Source organism: Aphis gossypii, unplaced genomic scaffold (assembly GCF_020184175.1).
Source record: "Aphis gossypii isolate Hap1 unplaced genomic scaffold, ASM2018417v2 Contig00310, whole genome shotgun sequence".
NCBI lineage: Eukaryota > Metazoa > Arthropoda > Insecta > Hemiptera > Aphididae > Aphis > Aphis gossypii.
In genome coordinates this window covers 14,575-38,210 of record NW_026083062.1, presented here as the reverse complement: position 1 = coordinate 38,210, position 23,636 = coordinate 14,575, and the positions used below count along the sequence as shown (strand labels likewise).

The following is a 23,636-nucleotide window of genomic DNA, read 5'->3' as shown; positions in this document are numbered from 1 at the left end:
TATATTATTTTATACTTGTACACTACAACTATAATTAGTAATTACATATGATTTATTTATGGACATATTATTTACTAGTTCTCATAATATAATAAGATACTTCAGGCTTCTTCGCACGAGTGAGATTTTACTACATAAAAGGCATACAAATGGTTTTCTAAATGGGGGAGAAAAACTGGTGTTGCCTGACCACAACTCAACAAAAAGTGCATGTCAACTGCCTATAACCACCTGAATAAGTTACTTTTAAATGAGACAGCTGAGTAAATAGGCAGGAATTAAGTATAGAAGTATGTATAAAATGAAATACTCAATATATATAATATAATTTATTCGTAAAAAAGTTTATGCAAGTTAACATCATGAAATATAAATATAAATCCAACAGTTTTCTGCATATTATTAGCTCAGCATTTGCATTTATTATATTCACCGGAAAATAATCATAAAATAAATTAAAGCACATAATATTTTAATATCAAAGCCTGCAAAGGTTTTTATGGTAGGTAATGCAACATTTATGTGATCAGAAAAGTCAAATTCAATCAAACTCAAATTGTATTTTATGATGACTTAAATTAATAAATCAATAAATTATGCAGTCTTTAATTGAATATTAATTGCAAGTTATATATTATTACAATATTTCAATATTTTAATCAATTCGGTATGATAGTCATAATAATATTATTGTGGTTATAATTGTAATATATATATAATCCCATATAGCTAGATTTTATTTATTTGATGTAAAAAAGATATTATATTTTTAATGTTTTGATCATATAAACGTTTGTATTTGATTGGATATTGATCGGGAAAATGTTATTCGAACGTTCATTTGTTGTCATTTGGCCACAGAATTCTTGTTATATTAATATTTTGATTATAATGATAATATAATATTATATTTAAAATATCAATCAAATTATATTGACCTAATATTTATAAAATGTTTTATTTTAACTCTTAATTGATAATATTTTTTTATTGTTTTATTGATGTCTTAACAGAATATCAAATAATCATTACTATTGTATAATTAAATTTTCATTTATTTAAAAATTAAATAAAATAATATTCAACAACATTATGCATATTTAATTTTTTAACTTGCAATATGACCAAATATTTATTAATAAAATCTTAAAATTAAAATGTAAACATATAATATTATAATATATTTATAATATAAACAAATTGATATGAAATGAAAAATATCTTAAGAACAATATTATTATAACAATATATATATACTAAATTAGCCTGGGGCCGTTGTGCAATGCACACCTTGTACACCCGGTAGTTGCAGCACTGTGTACAGTGAAATCTGTGTAATAATATGGAAATGGTTGGAACCGGATATTTTTCCATTTTAGGCAGGTTTCCATTTAATACAGGTAACAAAAAAAATAATAATTCAATTAAATAAAAAAATATTAATATTTATCAAATTCATATTATTGATTAAATCAGAATTAACATTTATGTATAATAGTATAATACAAAGGGTTATAAACTATAATGATCTTCTTAGATACAAAATTACATGACATTATTAATACAAATTAGTAAATATATATGATAAAATAATAACTTCATAAGTCAATCAAAAAACTATTAAAAAAAAAAAAAAAAAATCATAATAATCTTTTTAGAGAAAAAATATAACATTATTAAAATTTATAATAAATACATATTATAATATAGTAATATATAGTTTAATAATACAAATTAGTTTATGAAATATAATACAAAATTAAATTGAGGAATTATTGGTATTCTGTAAAAAGGTCTTCTTATTAGATACATCCCTGAACTTGGCCCCCGAAATGAAAGTTCTCAATGGTGTTTCAACATCAATTGCATCAAATTTACTAAATTTTTTCATATGTTTAATTGATTCTGTAAATTATATGTTAAAATAAGCATCAATTACCAAATTACTGTAATTTATAAAATAGATCAAATTTATAATTCGAATAAGAACTTACCAAATATCACTGAACATATTGACAATGTGTGAAACACCTTCTTTTTAAAACCTTTGTAGCTATACTTTTCAAGTAAATTATCTTTGAAAATATACCTCATTATTGAACGTATGGTACTTGGCAAAGAATTACGAGAGAATCGTGTAAGCTCTGAAATCTACAAAGACTTATAGTTACATACAATATAATATTGAAAATCAAATTTTATACATATTTTATAATTTTGAAAATTATATAATATCCAATTACAATTATTAGGATTATTCAAATTATAGTGATACATAATATCAATAAGAGTTAGTTCTATCATTTAATATCATATATAATTTCATCTAATAATAACTTATTATTTTTATCAATATTGTTTATATTTTAAATTAACTGCCACATTTTTATTTTCCAAAATTAATCCCTTGGATATTTTTTTAAATTCTATAAATATTTACTTATTGCTATAATAAGCTAAATAGGCAATGCAATTGAGATAAATAAATAAAAATATTATATAATCAAACATAAACCTAATACATATAAGTACTATAAATATGTTGATATGCATATAATGTACATAAAAGTTATATGATAATATTGTTTAAAAATATAAGTACTTAGTATCTTTGTTGAATACCTATTATATTAATTATAATATCTCAAAAATTACAATTTAATTATATTATTAAAATATTACAGCATAAAATTTAATTTGAAAATAAATTACCATTTTGGTTCTGAAGTCATTATTCAAAAGATTAATTTCAAATGCATCCAATTCCTGTTCAGTTTCGAGAGGTAAATTTAAAAATTCATTTTGAAATTTATCAGAACTTTTATCCATGAATTCTCTATTTATAGAACAATCTTGCTTTAGAAGCATATTTTCTAAATTACTAACTTTGTCATTCAATTATTGTAAATCATATTTTATAGTACAAGTAGTACGATTAATTTTCTGTAATAATTCTGAAACAAATATAAATAAGTACATATATAAAATATGAAAAATTATAAAACACAATCAATATTTTTAAAACAACTAAATTACCTAGTTGTGAATTAGATGATGTTGATTGACTGTGATTTATATCAGCAGAGGTATTTATCAGGGATGGCTGAACATCACTTGGTTCAACTATGGATACTTTAAATGGTGAAGATGATGTATGTACTAATTCCAAATATGGTTCATTTATCTTTTTAGATTTGATTGCTTGTTTTTTTTTCAAAAAAATATGGGTACATGTTATTAAATGACAAAAATTACTATATTATTAATTTCCAGAAAAATATAATTAGAATTTATTTTGTAAATGATTTAAAAATTACCTTGTTTACCATTAGTTTTTAAAATATCCACTCCTAATAAACTAGGGCTTAAAGAACGGCGGAACTTATCGTTATCAAAATTAAGAACTTTTTTAACATTTGAAGTTATATTAGGACAACTATAAGTTATATTTTCTCTGCTTTTCGACATAATATTTTCAGTAGACTCCGGTGTTCCTATAAATTCATAAGGAAATATAACTAATAAATACTGTAGTAGAAATACAAACAAGTAAATGTATTAATATTTAGATAATTTAGATCTATCTCTATTTAACAAAGATGTTTTTACAAGGAATCATGATTTGTAGCTATAAAAATAGTAATTATATAATATATATTGCATATTAATTTGCTTATAAAATAATAAATACAGTTAATTTGTATAAACCTACTGGCAACTATAAAGCTAGGGTTGTAATTTGGATCTTTATCACTGTCATATTTATCAGATTCACTGTGGTCACTTTACCTAAAATAAAAAAATAGAAAACATATACAATTTAATTGAAACAAAATATAACTTACCCGAATTGTCAAGGGCTGTAGGACTCCACATTACACGATTAACTGAAGTTTGTTTTTGCTTTTGCAATATCTTTTTAGCTTTACTTGATCTTTTGGCTTTAGCTCTTGCTAAAATGTAATTGCCTAAAAACAAGTAAAGTGAGTTAATAAATAATTCTTAGGATTAAAAAAAAACAAATGCATACCAATGTTATTTCCAAGCACACGAGCTTTTAAGAAATCAAATTCTAATTCATTGGGTTGACGTCTCCTTTCAATCATTTGTTTTGAGTTTTTCTTAGGCCATGCACATCTTTTATTTTTTATCCAAAACGATGGAACTGCTTCGACTGAACGATCATCATTAAATTCAACAACTGACCACATTTTAAAATAGTACTATTTAAACATAATATAAGAAAAATAAAATGTAATACAAGATGAAAAATAAATAAGTTAGATTAAAACGGAGAAATATACATATTTTTTTTTAAGAGTAACATTTATAATACAGCTGAGAATACATTAAAAATTAAAAATATTAACTAAATTAATTTATAATAAAAATATACTTATTTAGGTATAAGTAAAAATGATAGTTTACAACATTTACTAATACTAATAACTTATATAGGTAGTTCAAATAATTAAAAATATTATGTACAGCTTGAATGAATAACTGGTAGTGCAATCAAATTATTATTTGCAGGCAAAATAATAATTTTTTTTTTTAATATTCGAAGTGTAATACTCATAAAAATTGCTAGACAAATTTTCAACAACATATATTATGTCTAATTCACCAGACTATGGGTTTAACAAATAATTGATGTTTTTTTCAAACTGTTTACAAATTAAAACAATATTTTCCGAATTTTCTTTTTGATTAATGTTAATTATTTTTACTATAATCTTTTCATGAGTTATAAAATAGGAATCAGCTTCAATATGAGTTTTGAGGATCATGCTTTTAAATATTATAGAAGTAAACTGTTTTCCTGTATTTAGTAATGTGGGTCCACGATTATGAAGTCCAGCTAAAAAAGGGTGTTTTTTGCTAATCATTTGAGATTTTAATGAACACACTTCACTATATCTTTTAATAATTTGCTCAAGAGGCTTATGCGGCTTTCTCAACATTTTTTTCAAATATCCCATATAATTTTCGAATGGAAATGCTGAACATTGATCTAGTGGCCCGAACTCCTTATAGTCATCACATAAATGCATTAGACCGTGAATATTATGTGATATAAAATGACGACCATAGATTGTTTCAAAATCTTTGACAAAACTATTCAACAATCTCCTTGCAACTTCAATATATTTCAAATAATCTGGGCTTAATAATATTATCATAGATATATTTAATTTAAAGAAATGATTCCAATGTAAATCTTTTAAAGATGTTTTAGTGACAATTGTACCAATATAGAGTAAAAATACTCGAAATTCGGTGGCTTTCCATCTATTAACATCCTCAAGTTTTCTTGGTTTTCTTGCAAACTCACAAGGCATGTTTTTTTTAATGTTTAGAATAAAATTGGATATTTCTTTTATTTTCCAAGTTGGATAACGAATTCCAACTGGTCCTTTAATCCATAATAAAATTAGTTTACGAACGGTTCCAAGGCATACTAAGTGCATGTAATCAAGAGAAAATCCAGTGACAATATTAAAGTTAGGCAAATTTGCTATGATGGAGATATTTCCAACATGATGTTCTTCCTGAGTTTGCATTTTATAATTTCTATGAGATCTCTTTGGGGGGCAATTTGTAGAAAAAGTGTATGGAAAACAAATTCTATTAGATATATATTCTCCTTCGTGCTCACATCTAGAGCAAGAATAAAATCCAGAATGCCCTTTAATTTTTAAGATGAACGACTTGGCCGGAGCATCACAAGAAAAAGCATTTATAGAAAATGTATAAAATGTATTATTAATGCAAATACCATTTTCAATTAATTCTTTTGCTTCTTCAACAAATTCTTTTAAGAAATCGTTACTATCAATAGGCTTTTCTTTACCACAATAAATTCCAATAGGAAACACTTTATTGCTATTAGGGCGAATATATGCCAGGATTGGCCAAAATTGATCTGGGCTACTTTTAAAAATTGGCAAGCCATCAATACCCACAACAAGCTGAACAATTTTATTTTCACCTAAATTACTTGTTTCACTCCATTTAATATACCAAAATGATAATATGCCCCTGGCTCCACAGTTCGATAATTTGAAATAGATATTTGTTTTGTATTTAAAACAGTTCTTGAATCTTTTGGTAAAGTTTTAAAACACTTATGCTGTTTAAGTATTGTTAATAATCTGTTAAGTGCATTTTGAGGTATGTTATATGAAACAGCCCATTCAGAAATTAATGACCTAAATAATGATACTTCATCAAAAATATCAATCCAATTAGTTAAGTCATCATCACACGAATCATCTTCCTCAGAAGATCATGTTAATGATAATGAATGTACTAATTGAGGTATAAGTTCACTATCTTCTACATCATTAGTAATATGATTGTTTGTCATTAATTGTTGGTTGGAGTCAAAATATTGATTTTCAATAGGTTTTATTATGGGAGGTTCAATAAAGATAGGTGAAGTTGATGTAATATTATTTGAAATTTCAACAAACTCTTCCACTTCTTCTTGAACTCTTCTTCTTTTGGACCGGCTACTAAAATTACTTGTTTTTTTTCTGTATGACATTCTAAATTATAAGGAAAGATAAATTTCATACTTATAGAACTTTTTAAATTTAAACATAACATGATGAGTGATACAAAAATAACAATTGCAATATAGATTACCAAATAAACACAAAAAAAAAAATACTATACACAGAAAAACAAAATATTCTTAATAATAAATGTATCTTAGTTTTCACTAACTTAAAATTTTAAATTCCATAGGTACATGAAAACTTAAATAAATACAAAGTTTTTATTTTAACCATGTGACACTTTTTCATACTAATAAATAATTAATATTATTCTATACTTTACATATTACATTGTTTACTTGAACATATATATGTATTTAGATTTTTAATAAATAATATACTTTTCAATAATATAAAATATTTACAAAACAGTTGCAAATATATAAGTGTGCTTGATTTTAGTGAGTATTTTCAAATACTGAATTGATCTATTAAATAATTTAAATTTAATATTATTAACTATAGTGTATGTAGGCTTTTATATTGATATTATTATATGTAAGCAATAGTTATGGCCATAACTAAATATAAATAAATAGGTAATAATAATAATAATAAATCCTAATATCAATAGAAACTCACATGGGACCCTAGAATAATCTAAGGTACCTTTTAATTTTATAATAGATCAATTCACTCTAATAGTCTAATATCAAAACCAAGAGCACAATATTGAAACAGATACACAAACATTTGATATAGATTATAGGTAATGTACGACCACGTGTAAGACAGAGACAATAATACAAGTGCTATGTTCATATTGTAAGGTACTACAGTGAAATTTAGCCAAATTAATGCCACATGTATTAGGTATAGCCTAAACATAATAAGTCTACGCAACGTTCATAAACGTGGTTACGGCTGTAAGACGTAAATGTATCAATTTCACGAATCGTTTCGTGTATAAATTATTAATAATAATGTATTATGTAGATTCACTTACTTGCAAGAAGTCGTGCGCTTTGGTACCGTCGTCGTATATTGCAGTATGAATGTATATTGTTTGCAGAGTGCAAGACTGCTGTGAACACGCTTGCTGTAGAATGTAGATGATTGTTTAAAATCAAAATAACTTGTGTAGTTGTGTGTCCATGTCGAATACAACTACAACTTACTGTTAATGTTAAATGTCGATTGACAAAATGCGATTGCCAGTAATCTAATCACTAATCAGTCATTATTATAGTCGATAACCGATACTGAGATACTTTTGGGAAATACCAGAATTGCTTTATTATAATCACAAAATAAGACAATATTTTATATTATCGTCGTCGCCAGGTAGATTATTAGCGGTTCATACCGATGTACAACGATATGAAATGCATAAGTAACGTTATAATAAATTCTGCAGCGATTTCATTCTAATAACGTTGATCATGTTTATCTACACTTTCCTTAATTACACACACGCGCATATTATTATTATGTATGCGAGTCGTGCAAATCATGCATGCGACAGTTAAATAAGTAGAATTACGCATGCGCGCGCAATGATCATTGCTTATTTGGATACTAAAAATAGATGTGGTATATGGTGGTCAGCGGGTCAGCCCCATAGAATACAGATATGAGATAATGGTCTGCTCGCAGACACGGCTGCGGGCTGCGGCACGTTCAACAACAAAACACATATAATTATTATTGTTATCGTAATTTACTCATTTATATATTTTATATAAAATTGCATTTTTGTGGCGTTTATTTTTTATTATGAGAGGGAAATCAATAATACGTACAACCAAAACCACCTCTGGATATTTGTCTTATTATAATACAAATAATACAATTATTAAAATAAAACATGTTAGATAAATTATACATAATAATAACTATAATAATATTATAAATAGCAATAGCTATAAATAGTGTTGGTGTCGTTGGCGATAATACGATATCCGTTTCCTAAGAAAAAAAACCATTTGCTAGAAAAATAAATGAAAACAAAATCCTATAATACACCATACTAAAGTAGACATTCCCGGGTCGATGCGTTTCTAATTTTCCTAAATGAAGGGAATTCTGAAATAACTGAAATGTGTGACATATAATAAAGCTGACTCCTCCGACAATTCCAGTACTGAATAATGTATAAAGTATAAACCATCTAAATAGTAAATATACATATATAATAATAATAATTCATTTAATGAATAATAATTAATTATATATAGATTATACTTGATTATTAGATTATTTTAATTTCACAATATGTAATAATATAATATTTATAAATATATATAATTAAAATATTATATAGCTATCTCAATTTTAATAACCTATTGATAGATTATTAAAAATAATAATATATTATTCTAATATTGAGCCATTAAAAATAATAAATTCATAATATTATTCAGATATTTCAATAATTAAATCATAATGATAATTGATTAAGAATAATAGTTAATTATTTGGATTTTATAATCATATAATTATTATATTCTAAATATGATATAATTATTTTAATTATAACTTCATTGTAATATCAAATTCGAAATATTATTTTTCAAAATAGTTATTTAAAATCAAAAAAATATTTGGATTTAAATATTATTTTTAAAACAACCAATTAATACTATATAAACGTTTATAACAAAATATTATTTCTTTAATGAATACACGATGTTTATAGAACATCATCATTACAAAATTGCTATCTGGGATATATATTCACTATTATTTAATTTTGTGAAACATTTTTTTTATTGAATGGTGCTTGTGCCAAGTTATACTTGATTCTTTCCTCAATTTCATCAATTGATGCAGTTTTGCAAGATTTGTTGCTTTTTTTAATAGAATCTAAAAAGAAAATAGCATTAAATTAATGTTTTTTAATTATTGTTAATATATATGTGACATAAAATCTTAGTATCATTACTTCTATTCTTAATATAGGTAACAATAATGTAATACAATTATTACAGGTGGTTTTTAAAAATGATTCGTATTTTTTTTCAATTCGATATTGCAGTTATGCAATTTATAAATATTATAAATATCCATAATATTGTATTATTATTATAATAATTAACAAATTGCAATAAAATTGTAGGAGAATAGAATTAATTAACATTATATATAAATATGTATACATGTGCATATAACAAGTATTGATATTAAGGGATTTTGAATTATAATAAATAATTATACACAACTTACCGAAAATAACAGCACAAACAAACAAACTGTTAAATTTGTTTTTCCCTTTTTTCCCAGTAAAGGAATATTGGGACATAAGTTGATCAGTAAATAATTTATTCATAATTCTTTTAACCATTAATTTTAAATTTTTTCCTCCCGTGCAAGATAATTCATTAACCTAATAAAAAAAGTAATAAGTATATACCTATTTATGTAATTATTTTTAACTTTATTAATAAGTGTAATTATTTATTTACCAATTTGTTACGAAAACATTGTACGAGTAGTGATCGCTGTGCAGGACACTGCGACTTCGTACAAATTAATTATTTAAACGACGTAGCACGTTCTGTGGTTGAGCTTGAGTTGTTGTGAGAAAGGTAGGTATTGAAAATTAAAACACTTGTTGTTTTAATTGAAATAAAGTAAAAGTTTATTAAGTTAAACAATATAAAACATTAAACAATAATATAAAACATAAGTAAAATAGCTTGCTGCTATGTAAAAGTTACAAGTACTGGGAATGACCGTAAACTCGCGGCGATGTGGCTGTGACAAAGTCCACGACGAGCAATAGTCTTACATTGGAGTGAACTACCTTCTAATTACTTCTAATACTCTACTCGTATTTAATGAGTTCTCAATGACATGCAGGGACTATAGTCTATTTTAGAGTGATATGGGTTTACATAATCATCATTAAATAATTATATACCATTATATAAATGATATCATCATAATAATATCCTATAATTATAAATTTATTACTTATCGACAGAAAAATTATGTTTTTCTGATCTCTGGCCTATTGCTTATAATGCAGGTGTATTAATAAACTATCTCAATTAAATATAATGTAATCTAATATAGTATAACACCATGCAGGTGCATTGGGTTTACTACAACATTTATCTTCAGATAATTTATCTTCAAGTTTGTTAAGATCGAATATATTGTCAATTAGTAATGAACAATCTGTAAGATCTTTGAATAGACTTTCTGATAATGTTTCTGAATTACTGAAGTTGTTGTCAGATGCTGCATTTTCGATTTGTTTAAGTATTTCTGCCTGTCCAGATTCCAAGTATCGTACTTCACTTGTCAAGTATGTAAGCATGCGTAATACCTGCTTTTGAAAATCTGAAAATATTAACAAAATAGTATAGTATACTATTATAATACTTATAGTTGTAATTTAAATTAAATAAAAAGTAATTTTAATATTTTATTTATATAAGTAGGTATACCTAAATTTAACAAAAAGTTATTGTCAAAATAATATATATCATTGCATAATTAGGTACATGTGCATATTAACAGGGTTTGGAACATTCATTCAAAAAATAAATGCATTCACAGAGCTTAAAATTGAATGCATTCATATTTGCATTCTTTTAAGAAAAGAATGCATCTTATTAACAACACACATTGTAAAAAAATGTTTTATTTTATTTGAATAAAACATAATATATTAATTTATTTTGCGTGTTTAACAAGGCATTTTTACATTGCATGAACCATATCAATAGTTAATAAACGAGGTAGGTATAGCAAATTGAAATACACACATTTTAAATCTATGAGTACTCTGTGGTTGACGAGTGATAGTGAAGAGTGACCAACTGATTAATCAGAGTTCAGACTCCATGTTATTGCTAGAGCTTTACAATACAAAGTAAAAACTATTTTTTGGTATTAAAAATATAATTTATTTTCTATGAGATTAGAAAAAGAATGCATATAATTACATTCAAATCATTCAATTTCCATTCATATTTGTTTGTGAAATAAATGCATTCACAATTATAATTGATAATTGATAATGTAAAAATTTAATGTACTCATGAATTGCATTCATTTCAAACCCTGCATATTAACTACAGTTGAATACAACTTTATTGAATTTAGTTTTTAATTATTAATTTAAATTGATGAGTTTTTATGGTTTTCAACTAAAATTAAATAAAAGTATAAAAACTAACATGTTCAACACAATTTTTCAAGTTATTTTATAGATTTCATTTTTAGAAATAGTATTCTGCGTTTTAAACTTTTTAGTTATAAGTATTGATTTCTCAATTATTGATGTATTAACTATAATAGTTTATATTATATTATTATTATTATATTGTGATTATACCATTTGAATAGCGTTGAGGTGTAACTTCAGCTATAACGCCACGAGTTGGACCATCATCCTGATCTACGTGATAACTTTTCTTTTTACCGAAACAATTAGTATGTGAGAAAGACGATTCATCATCCTCAGGCTTATTGGAGTTAGAAAATAATTCTCGCCCTACAGAATTTTTGTTGTCTGAAAAATACCAATACAAATTAAAATCTTCAAATTTGAGCTATAGATAACGCATTACCATTAATATTTGAATATGGTCGACCAAGTTGTTGTTTACTACGTAATGAATCCAAATTTGAGGTTGGTGTATATGTGGATGATGGTTTTCTTTTAAATATTGGCTCACTATTACCTGAATCTAGAACTGTATAAGAGTTTAATAAGAAAAGCACATATAAAGCACGTTATTACATTTATTGTTTCTTTTTGACAGTAAATGTTCACTGTGACTGTACTCTTTTCAACTATATGATTTAAAAGTTGATGTAGAAGGTATATCTTTGGATGACCACGGTTTTTTTAAATTGGGCTTTTTATTATTATCTACAATTCAAAAAAATTACATATTTATTAGTTATATAAAGCTAGTAAAATAATTAAAATGGAACATGCTAATTTATATAATATATAGTACATTCAGTAAACATTTATGATAAAACAATATAAAATTTCAATGAAGTTAAAATAAATAATATCACCTTTAACATTTTTATCTGGACTACCCAATTTTAATGGCGACCAACCGTTTTGCCTTTTATTTTTGTTATTATATTCAATGGTTTTTAGTGATTCACTTGTGACAGGTGGTGAATAGTTAGGTTCCTTATTATACCTCCGTTTATATTCAGAATCTATGTTTATAATAATACAAACCACTTAATTAAAAATAATATCAATAATTAATAAAGCTAGACTAGATCAAAAGAAAATAGACATTGCCTATATGTATTGATAACACAACATTACATTTTAATTAGGTTAAAGTCAATAGGTAATATTATTACCTTTAACATTTTTATCCAGACTACCCAATTTAAATGGTGACCAACCGTTTTGACTTTTATTTTTGCTATTATATTCAATGGTTTTAAGTGATTCACTTGTAACAGGTGGTGAACAGTTAGGTTCCTTATACTTCAATTTATTTTCAGAATCTATGTTTATTGTTTATAATACAAACTACTTAGTTAAAAGTTATATCAATTGTAATTATAATAAATATAGCAAGAATAATAGTTTTTTTTAGTAAAATATGTAAACATTATAGTATATTCTTACCATCAATAACGACTTCACGAGGATAATCATTTAATGTTTTTGGCAATGGAGAACAACTACTAAAATGTTCATTATCAGAGCCAATCATAATATTATACTAAACTTAGGTTTAGTGCTTGATTTTTTAGACGATAGATCATTATCAGAATCTAAATTAAAATCAAATTTTCATAGTATATCATTAAAATTGATAAATTATAATTTTTATTAGTTCCTATAATAGATACATTTATTATATTACCTAAAAACAATGGGCATGAATTTGTAGACAAAGTAGGAGAAGATATTATAATTTCTTTATGGCGTTTATTAGCTGAAACTGTTTCTTCTGTAGACGATAAATCAGACATGTACAAAGCTTTTTAGATTTAATTTTAGCTTCAACTAATGAATCTATAATGAAAACAGTTTTTTCTTTAAATAATAGTAATTTAATAAGTACAATATATGCACAAATTAATTTATAGAAATAATACAAAATAGACTAATTAAAAAAAACTGATAACCTGAAAAATTATTAGGTATATGTTATTATATTAACCAATTCCTTTATATAATTCTCTGCATTTTAAATATGTATACTCAATCACGTTAGGTATACATTTTTTTTCAATAAACCGTGAAGCGGTTTTACTTTTGTTAAGCCAAGCACAAGTACCATTTTTTTTGTCTATCCAATGCTCAGGCACAGTTTCAATCGAATTGTCACCAAAAAAATGGACAATTGAATATGGCATGACCGATTGGGCAATAAAATACACACAAGTTATCCTAATATAAAATATACAATATAAACATTTATAATACAACTAAATTACTACAACAGTACAAAGTAATTCAAACTATTAAATAAATAAAACGGTTTTTAACTTTTTTAATACCAATGAGTACCATTATTATTTTATATTTTGAAAGCCTTAATTTTTAACTGTACAAATATATTTATATATAATATTATGATAGCCAACAGTTATAGGTTTATTTATATTGTAAAAACTATACTACTATACTACTACTACACTAACTATTTAATGAATGTAAGATTGGAAGCGCAATTTGTTTGTTATTATTACTATTGAATACTACATACTTTTGAAACAAGTGATCTATTATAGAAATAGGTACAATATTTTCTGATAAATTGGAAACATATGCAATCCCCAGTTTTCAACTACTTATCGGTTTGTCATATAATGGTTCAATATTATTGAATGACTTGGCAACAAAAAAATTTAGCCCTGTATTATTACAACAAATATTCAAAACTTTATAAATATTTAATTTCCCTTCTTTTTTGAAGCCGATAAAACAATCTGTCAATGAATTAGTATTAATTTTAACATCATTGGTCAAGACAATTCTGAATTGTGAACTAATATTGCCCAATAGTGGTCCATTGTTATGAGGCTTCTTAAATTCAATAGAATTTGGTGACAAATTATAAATGTTAGGTGCGTTACTAAACTCAAGAATTTCTTGGTACCTATTAATTACTTGCTCCAAAGGTTTTTGATGTTTATAAACCATTTTTTTTAAGGACTTCATATAGTTTTCGAAAGGAAAACAAGACAGATTATCTAAAGGGCCAAACTTTTTATAGTCATCAACTATATGAAGAAGCCCATGTACATTGTGAGATATAAATTTCTGTCCATATATGATACCAAATTTTTGAACAAAATATGACAAAAGTTTTTCTACAAAATTAATAAGTTCATCACTACTATTTTTTACTAACAGAATTCTAAAGCAAATATGTAAATACATGAAATGTAAATAGCATTCATTATTAAATAAATCTTTTAAAACTATAGGGCCAGTATATAGTAAAAATAGTCTAAATTCAGTGGCTTTCCATCTCGGCATTTCGTTTAATCCTCTGGGAAATCTAGAAAAATCAGAAGTCATGGAAGATCTTAAAAATAACAAATTTTCTGATATTTCTTGTACTTTTCGATTTTGTAATCGAACAGAAATGGGTGATCCTTTTATATTTCCTAACCATAACATGATTAATTTTTTAACTACCCCTAGGCATGTTAGTTGCATATAGTCCAAGCTAAAACTATAAACCATATCAATTTCTGGGAGCTCTGTCAAAATAGAAACACTTTCAGTCACATGATACTCTTCGTGTACACGACTAATGAAATCCAATGAGTTTTTTTTTTAATAATTCTTTATCTGGAAACATACTCTATTATCTAAATAGATCCCTTCAACATTACATCTAGTACATGAATAGAAACCATTGTGGCTTTTTGTTTTTAAAATATAGCTTTTTGCGGGAGCATCACAGCAAAAAAGTTCGAACACTACTTTTTTTGTACCATGGGGTGTTTTAAAACCAATTTGATATAGTTCCTTAAATTCATTGACCATGTATTTTAATAATGTATTACTATCCTTTGCTTTTTCTTTACCCCAATATAAAGCAATTAAAAATATTTTAGATTTTCCTGGAAAATTACGAACATATCCTAAAATAGGCCAAAAACTACTTTGGGAACTCTTTGTTAATGGTAAGCCATCAATACCAATAACAATTTTTATTGTTTCATCATTAAATTGAAACCAACCACCCAAACCTCTTAGACCAATTTCAATACCAAAATGATAATAAATACCTGGTGTAATAACTTGAATTTGCTTATTGTCAATATTTTTAGTTTTAAGAACTGTTCTAGCATCTACAGGAAAAAAAATTAAAACATTTATGTTTTTTTAAAGTTTTTAATAAACCAGAAAAAGCTACGTTAGTTATATTATGTGAAACCGCCCAATTGCCCAACATTTGTAAAATAGGATCTCTATCATCAGACAAATATTCTGCCGAGATGGTTTTACTTTCATCGTCAGAATCAGATGAAGTAACATTTAACATGAACTCATCTTCAACAGTTTCAAGTGAACTTAAATTATTGCAAGATAAATGTTTCACTTCTTTACTTACATTAATTAAAGAGCTTTTGGGTTCAATTGAACCACTTATATTATTTACAACACTATTGCAAGGTACAATTAAATTATCAACAGTATCTTGAGATTCTAATATATCATTATCAGAATGCACAAAATTATGATTTGAACTTTCGATATACACGTCATTGATCTCAATTTCTTTCAAAAATCTCCTACGTTTTGTAGATTTACTTGGATGTAATGACATAATTAAAAAAGTTACTAACCTAGCTAATATTGCCTACAATAATGTGTGTACATTAAAACTTTCAAAACTAAAAATAATACCCACTCATGATTAAAATGGTAGGGAAGACTATTATAATTACCAACTACTAACGGTGGCTTGACTATTGAACAATTTGCTGTAGGTGTATTATAAAATGTATTATGGTATATACCTATAGGAACCTAAATAATAAATAGAACAATACAGTTAGAATAAATATGTATTTTATTTTTTATAGGTAGTAGGTACATGTTAGTAATTAAAAATTGTAATCTGGTAATCAAAAATAAAAAGAATTATACCTACCTACCTATTAATGTTACATTATTTGCTTAATGCTGCATTATTCTTACATATATCATAGATGCATAGGTAGTTTTTTTTGTTGTAACGCTGTAGCGGTCTACCTCAATTTTGATTAAATATTACAAATTATTATTTTTATATGTACGAAGGTACTTATTTCAATTAAATATAAAAAATATATGGTAAACCATATATGACGTATAGAAACTTACCGTAAACGAGTGAACAGCATACAACAACAACAACAACAACAATGCATAATATAGTTTTAAGTAGTACATACCTGTGTGTATGATAAAGCACAAAAACGCTTTTTTTGTGTTGTTGTGACTTGTCTTCAAGACTTTACCAAACGGGCAACGGCTAAAGGCTAACACAGTGAATACAATGTACGAGATAGGTACACATAAACACATTACACATTTAGACTACGAGGGCTACCGATTATATTATACTATAAAGTATAAATCGTAGATGCGTAGACTGCTGACTGACAGAGACGATACACGGAGTATAGAGGACGCGGCGGCGTTGATCGCAGTGATCGCGGGTCGCGGGTGCGTTCTGGCACTGGATGATGGAAAAACCAGGATTTAGTTATTTATATCAAATTATTAACTACTAGGGTCTACAGAGTCTACACTCGTCACTCACTTACGAACAGTTCGCTGTGCCGCGGTCGGCATGACGGCATGGATATTAATATACTATATAAAATAAACTATTATACATATTATGCTATAATCTCATTATTGTTATCTCCCACTCCGAGTTCTAAAATTAAAATACTAACCACTAATTATGTAACATACACAAAAACTAATAACCTTTGCTGTTGATGTTTTTAAGTTCAATAAATATAAATACCTAAATATTATATTACATTATTATCTATATATTATTCTAGGTATATGACCTGTGCAAATTGATTCACATTATAATTATTATAGCGGCAGATTTTTAAAAAATATATCATATTATAATATTATACGTTCTGCGTTACGAATTTCGTAAACAATTTTTAAAATAATACAATATTATTATCATATTAAAAATATTAATACCAATAATATAATCTACCAACGATTCAATAATAACTAAATGCATCACAGTTGTGCGTCTGTGTTATTTATAGCTTTTATTTTGCGGCGTGTAGATCAGTCACAACAAAGAGCTGTCGCCTGTTGGTTGTTGCGGGCAATGCGGGCTGTATGATCTTCTAGTAATCGTAAAAGACGTATAACGTATTTGATTAAAATATTATCATTTTAATAATTTTATCATCGACAGTCGACGACCACGTTCTCGACGCAATTTCGATAGACAACAGTGTTGTGTTAGTGAAATTTTTGTTTACCATTCAATAACATTATTAAATACTATGTCAGGTAAGCGAATTAAATTAAGTGGTGCAGCTTACCAAAAATTAGCTAAAGAAAAAAAGAAAAATAACGAAGAACTACTTCAAAAAATTCCTAAACTTCATTCTTTTTTCCCTACTAGAATTGTAGAAAATGTAAGTATTTATTTTTATGTATATTACATTTCGTAAATCAAATATAAACTAATTTGAATATTTACATTGGTTATAGTCGGAATTGATCTCCACAGAAGAATATTCTCAATCTCAAACTGATATTTCTAAAATTGAAATACCGTTGAATACAGCTGATGATACAATAGTTACTGAAATTATTACACAGCCACACAGTCTACAGGTATAAATATAAAATAATATACCTAATAAAATATATTTTTAATACACGGATAGTCAGATTTTTTTAAATAGATAGTAATCTTATATTATTTTTTTATAATATTTTTTCACTCATAAAATATGTTAAGAACCCTTTTCGCTGTTTCTTATTTACTGTTTCTTAAAAATATTTGAATTGTATTATAAATATAATGAGTTCTGCTTAATGTAATTAACCGTTTATTGGAATCAAAAATTAAAATCTCAAACCAAATCTTACCTTACTATAGTGTATAATGTTAAAATTCCCTTTTATTATAATCATTGGGAAACTATCGTAAGGATAACAATTGACAATATTGTTTAATAATTATGTTGTACTAAATTGTATTTAATTTACTGTAATATTATATGTAATTTATTATTTATTTTATATACATTTTGTTTTATATAATTCTTATTTATGTGGTACTGGCTTTTAGAATTTTTCATTTAAGTCTTACCAAAGTAGTTAATACAAATCAATTAATTTCGTTATTTTTATCTTTATTTTGAACTTGAAATATTCTTTACATTCTGTTATTTTAATTATTAAATTAATAAACTTTAGGTTTAAAGTAAACATGGATTATGCGTATTAACATCTGTTACATTTAATTTTTTTTTTTTGTGGGGACGCGAATTTGTATTTTTATAATAACCGCTATTTATCGGCCCTGATTGGATCAATGTGATCACATTAAGCAGAACTCACTGTAATTTTTAAATGGATGTGTTTGTATAGTTGCATCTGTATTTAAATACTATTTTGAAAATATCTTTTATAACACTTTCTATTAAATCTATCATCTGACACCTATGTCTCACGACTCATGTAGTACCATTTTAAAACAAAAATGTTTCCGTTTTATTTAGGCAGAAATCACTGTCTATGATTGTAATGATAAATCGCAAATTCCCGGACCTGATCCAGTAAAATGGAACTTAAATTTAGATTCTATTAATTTCTTACTTGCAAATCCTCCGAAGATAGATATATCAACTATACCATTTGCAGAAACAAAACGAATGTTTGGTAATATAAGTAGACGTCTAACTCCTGAACATTTTATGAGAAAACTTCAGAATGGTGAAAAAAAACTAAGAGAATGGGTTTTATATTCTCCTTCAAAAAACGCGTTATTTTGTTTCCAGTGCTTGCTTTTCTCGCCTAAACCAACTGTTTTCGGGAATAGAAACGAAGGTTTTATAAACTGGAAAAAATGTAATGAAAGTCTACAAGAACATGAGACTAGCAAAACTCATGCTGAATCCGTTAGAATCTGGTTTTCTAGAATAAAAAAAGATGACCGCGGTGTCATAGACTTAGAACTAAAAATAAATATTGAAAGTCAAATTTCTTATTGGAAAAATGTTTTAAATAGAGTCGTTGAAACAGTTTCCTTTTTAGCATCTAGAGGCTTAGCTTTTAGAGGAAATAGTCATAACTTTGGTTCAAAACAAAACGGAAACTATCTTGGTTGTCTGGAACTAGTGGCTAAATTCGATCCTTTTTTGTCTGCTCATATAGCTAATTATGGAAATAAAGGAAAGGGGAACGTGTCATACTTATCTTCCAATATATGTGATGAATTTATAACTTTAATGAGTAATACTGTAATAGATAAAATTGTGTCCGAGATTAAAGAAAGAAAATATTTTTCACTTATAGTAGACTCGACCCCTGATGTAACAACACGAGATCAACTCACAGTTGCTATAAGGTATATTTCAAATGAAGGTTTACCGGTGGAACGTTTTCTTGGTTTTATTCCCTCTGTTGGACATAAAGGATCGGACATGGAGCAAGCATTAATTAAAAAATTTTGTGAACTTAATATAGATTTAAAGTACTGTAAAGGCCAATCCTATGATAATGCGTCTAATATGTCTAGTATTTACAACGGATTACAGACTCGAATTAAAAACTATTCATCGACAGCCTTTTTTGTGCCATGTTCAGCACATTCTTTGAATTTAATTGGTTCCAATGCTGCAGATACAACTCAAGAAGGCACCAAATTCTTTTTTATATGTCAAGCAATTTACAATTTCTTTTCTGTTTCAACATTTAGATGGAATATTTTGACTAATATTATCGAAAAGAATCCAGGTTGTGTCAAAATAAAAAAACTGTGTTCAACTCGTTGGTCATCCAGGTACGATGTATGTAAAGCAATGTATAATGGTTATGCACAAGTACTCAGTGCTTTAAATACTATTTGTGATGACGAAGGACAAAAAAAAGATACAAGACACGAAGCTCGTTCAATTAAAAATAAAATTGAAAGTTTAAATTTTTGTTTTATGATTTGTGTGTGGACACCTATACTTCAAAGATTTAACGCAACAAGTATTAGTTTACAGTCTATAGATATAGACCTAGCCACAGTTGTAACTCTGTACGAATCTTTAGAAAAATATGTGGAAGACTTTAGAGAAAGATTTGATGTGTACTTACAACAAGCAAAAACAATGTGTTCAAAACAATTATTTTCCTGGGATGGAGTGAGACAGAAAAAAAGGAACAAGTTTTTTGATGAAACTGAAAATAACGATGAATTATTGGAAGGAGTACACAAAATGAAATGTGAAGTTTTCTTTGTTATTATTGACAGGCTAGTTATGAATTTACGTGAAAGAAAACTGTCCTACACTGATATAAATAATAATTTTGGATTTATATTAAAATTAGATACATTGGATAATAACGAAATACGTGTAAGTGCTAAAAACTTAGTAAAAATATATCCTAAAGATTTAAACGAGACGTTCATTGAAGAATTGGTACAATTTAAAAATATTGTCAATTTGTTTTCAAAAGAAGATAAATCATCTTTTATAAGTCTTTTAAAATGCCTATCAAATTCTTCCCTTTTAACAACATTTCCAAATGTAGAAATAGTATTACGAATATTTTGTTGTATGGCTTCATCCAATGCAAGTGGAGAACGATCATTTTCTGTATTAAAAAGAATAAAAAATTATCTAAGGTCTGCTTTAGTTGATGAAAAGATGTCATCACTATCCATATTAAATATAGAAGCCGACCTTTTACAACAAATTGATTGGTCGGACATAATACATAAATTTGCAGTTTTAAAATCAAGGAAAAAATTAATATAAGTTAAATGTATATTATGTATTTTAATTTACTATTTTTAATTTTTAATTACAATTATGATTAATTATACTATGAGTATTTGATAAATGATGTGTTTATCAAAAAAAAAAAATTAAGTATAAATTCATTGTATAGGTACCTACCTACTCTTTAATATTTTAAAACTAACGTAGAAACGTATTAAAATATATTTTTGCTATGTTTGTGATAGCGAAAAAAGAAAGATGAAAATTATATGATATTTTTTAAAAATATGTAGAGGCGGCAAATTTCATACATATTGCCCCGGGCGGCAATTTGGTTTAATGCGGCACTGTTTATATTACATAAAAAAATATAACTAGGTAACAATTATTTATTATAGCCGAATTATTAAATATTATGTATAAACCAACATTTTTTAAATATTTTAATACCATTGATTTTGTTGATTTTATAATGGAAAGTTTATTAAATATATTATAATCGTTAAGTTATAAATATATATATTTAAGTTTTTTTTAAACTTACAGTAAACATTTAATTATAAATATTTTATTTTTAATAAATTTTAAATATTTAATTATTATTGACTTATTTATATTTAATATCAAACATTTATTAAATGTTTAATGATTATTAAAACTATATTCATTATTTTCAAAGTTTGCTAAATGTTGGGTAAATATATTATAGTAAATATTTAATTTACAATTACATCTAAATATTTATTAAATCGTTTTCATTGGAATATGCTGTGTGGGATATATTAGTAATTTTAGTCCAATTAATTATAATTATATGACAATTCATAATAAGCTATAACAGGTAATAACAAGTACTAATTTAATATTATCACCACTCTCCGCTACACCATGGATCGATGATATCGAATTCATTACTATAATAACGACTGGACTTAACAAATCAAATAAAAATCCTAGTTCTGACTAATTAGTACTGATGTATAACACCTAAAAACTTTCTAAAACCAACCAACTTTGAGCAATATATATTAATAATTTATTATTAATATTAATATATTTAATAAAACTCGCCGACGGATCAATAAAAATTAAAAATTTTAACGTGAAAATTCATGAAAAAAATAGCTTTATTAATTTATGTAATTATTAATATAGGTTGCCAATTGAAAATCAAAAGTTGATATTTATTTGACTATTAAATATACGAGTGGAAAAAAATTTAAATTTATACAGTTGTAGAAAAACCTTGTATCTAAAAATTTGAAAAAAAATCTATACTTTTTGAAATAATGAGAGTTGTTTGATAAAACAATCACCCTGTATATATCTGTGCTGTACTGCTGTTTACATACATAGGTATGTTTTTTTTTTATAAGTATGTAAAGTCGAGGTGATCATACATCACGTTTTGAACGAGACAGTCTCGTTTTTCGTATCTCTGCCCCGTTTTCAAAAGGTAGACAAAAAAATCACGAAAATCAATTTTCGTTGACGCAGTTATGTTTCTATTAAATCTTATTTCTTAGGTAAGTATGTGTATTGCATGAGTGTATGGCTGTTTGACTGTAATGGCATCTGGATAGAAAAAGAGAATTATAAAATATAAAATTACTATTTTCGCAACGTATTAACATAGATTAAATTAATATAATATTATAACCATTTCTTTAATTAACAATTTATGGACGGCCGAAAAAACACAGCTTCAAGTGTCAGTTTTAAAAGCAATGCGTTGTTAACAAAAGTTAATTTTAAATTATCTTGTCAAGTATTTTACTCGTTCCTGAAGTCATCGGCAGATTTATTAAAGCAAATTTGTTCAAACGAAAAATATACAAGAATTTAATTTTGTAACTATTAAACGAAAAAAAGTTGTTTATAATAAAAAAAAGTTACTCACCTAGTTACCTAGTAAGTAATTAAGTGTGGTAAATTTAATTTTTTATCCTTAAAAAACAATATACCACAAACCTACTGCATAATTTTGTTAATAATATTATTTTATTAAAAATATTTGTTAATAATGGAAAATGATATATTATTTTTGTCCCATTTTAGCAAAAAAATTATAGGTAAGGTCACTTTATGTAGATAACGTTCAATTTTCAACCAAATTAGGTATAAAAATTGCAAACACTTACATATTTCCATACAGCCATATTTTATAGGTTGGTAGTTAAAACATTATGA

The 23,636-nt window shown here is 25.8% G+C and overlaps 1 protein-coding gene and 1 long non-coding RNA gene across 2 annotated transcripts; one reads left to right on the top strand and one right to left on the bottom strand.

Moving 5' to 3' along the window:
• The first annotated feature begins 18,002 nt into the window (after nucleotides 1-18,002).
• LOC126553703 (uncharacterized) lies at nucleotides 18,003-22,413 on the top strand. Its single transcript, XM_050208833.1, has 5 exons — nucleotides 18,003-18,137; nucleotides 18,214-18,339; nucleotides 19,233-20,622; nucleotides 20,773-21,320; nucleotides 22,288-22,413. Exons 1-5 carry the CDS (start codon nucleotides 18,003-18,005, stop codon nucleotides 22,411-22,413), a joined length of 2,325 nt encoding a protein of 774 aa, XP_050064790.1.
• Nucleotides 22,414-22,928: 515 nt separating this feature from the next.
• Nucleotides 22,929-23,314, bottom strand: LOC126553706 (uncharacterized). The gene is made up of 2 exons (XR_007606574.1): nucleotides 23,107-23,314; nucleotides 22,929-23,021 (listed from the first exon to the last, which is right to left on the bottom strand). It is a non-coding gene; the product is annotated as an uncharacterized LOC126553706 (long non-coding RNA).
• Between the last annotated feature and the right edge of the window lie 322 nt (nucleotides 23,315-23,636).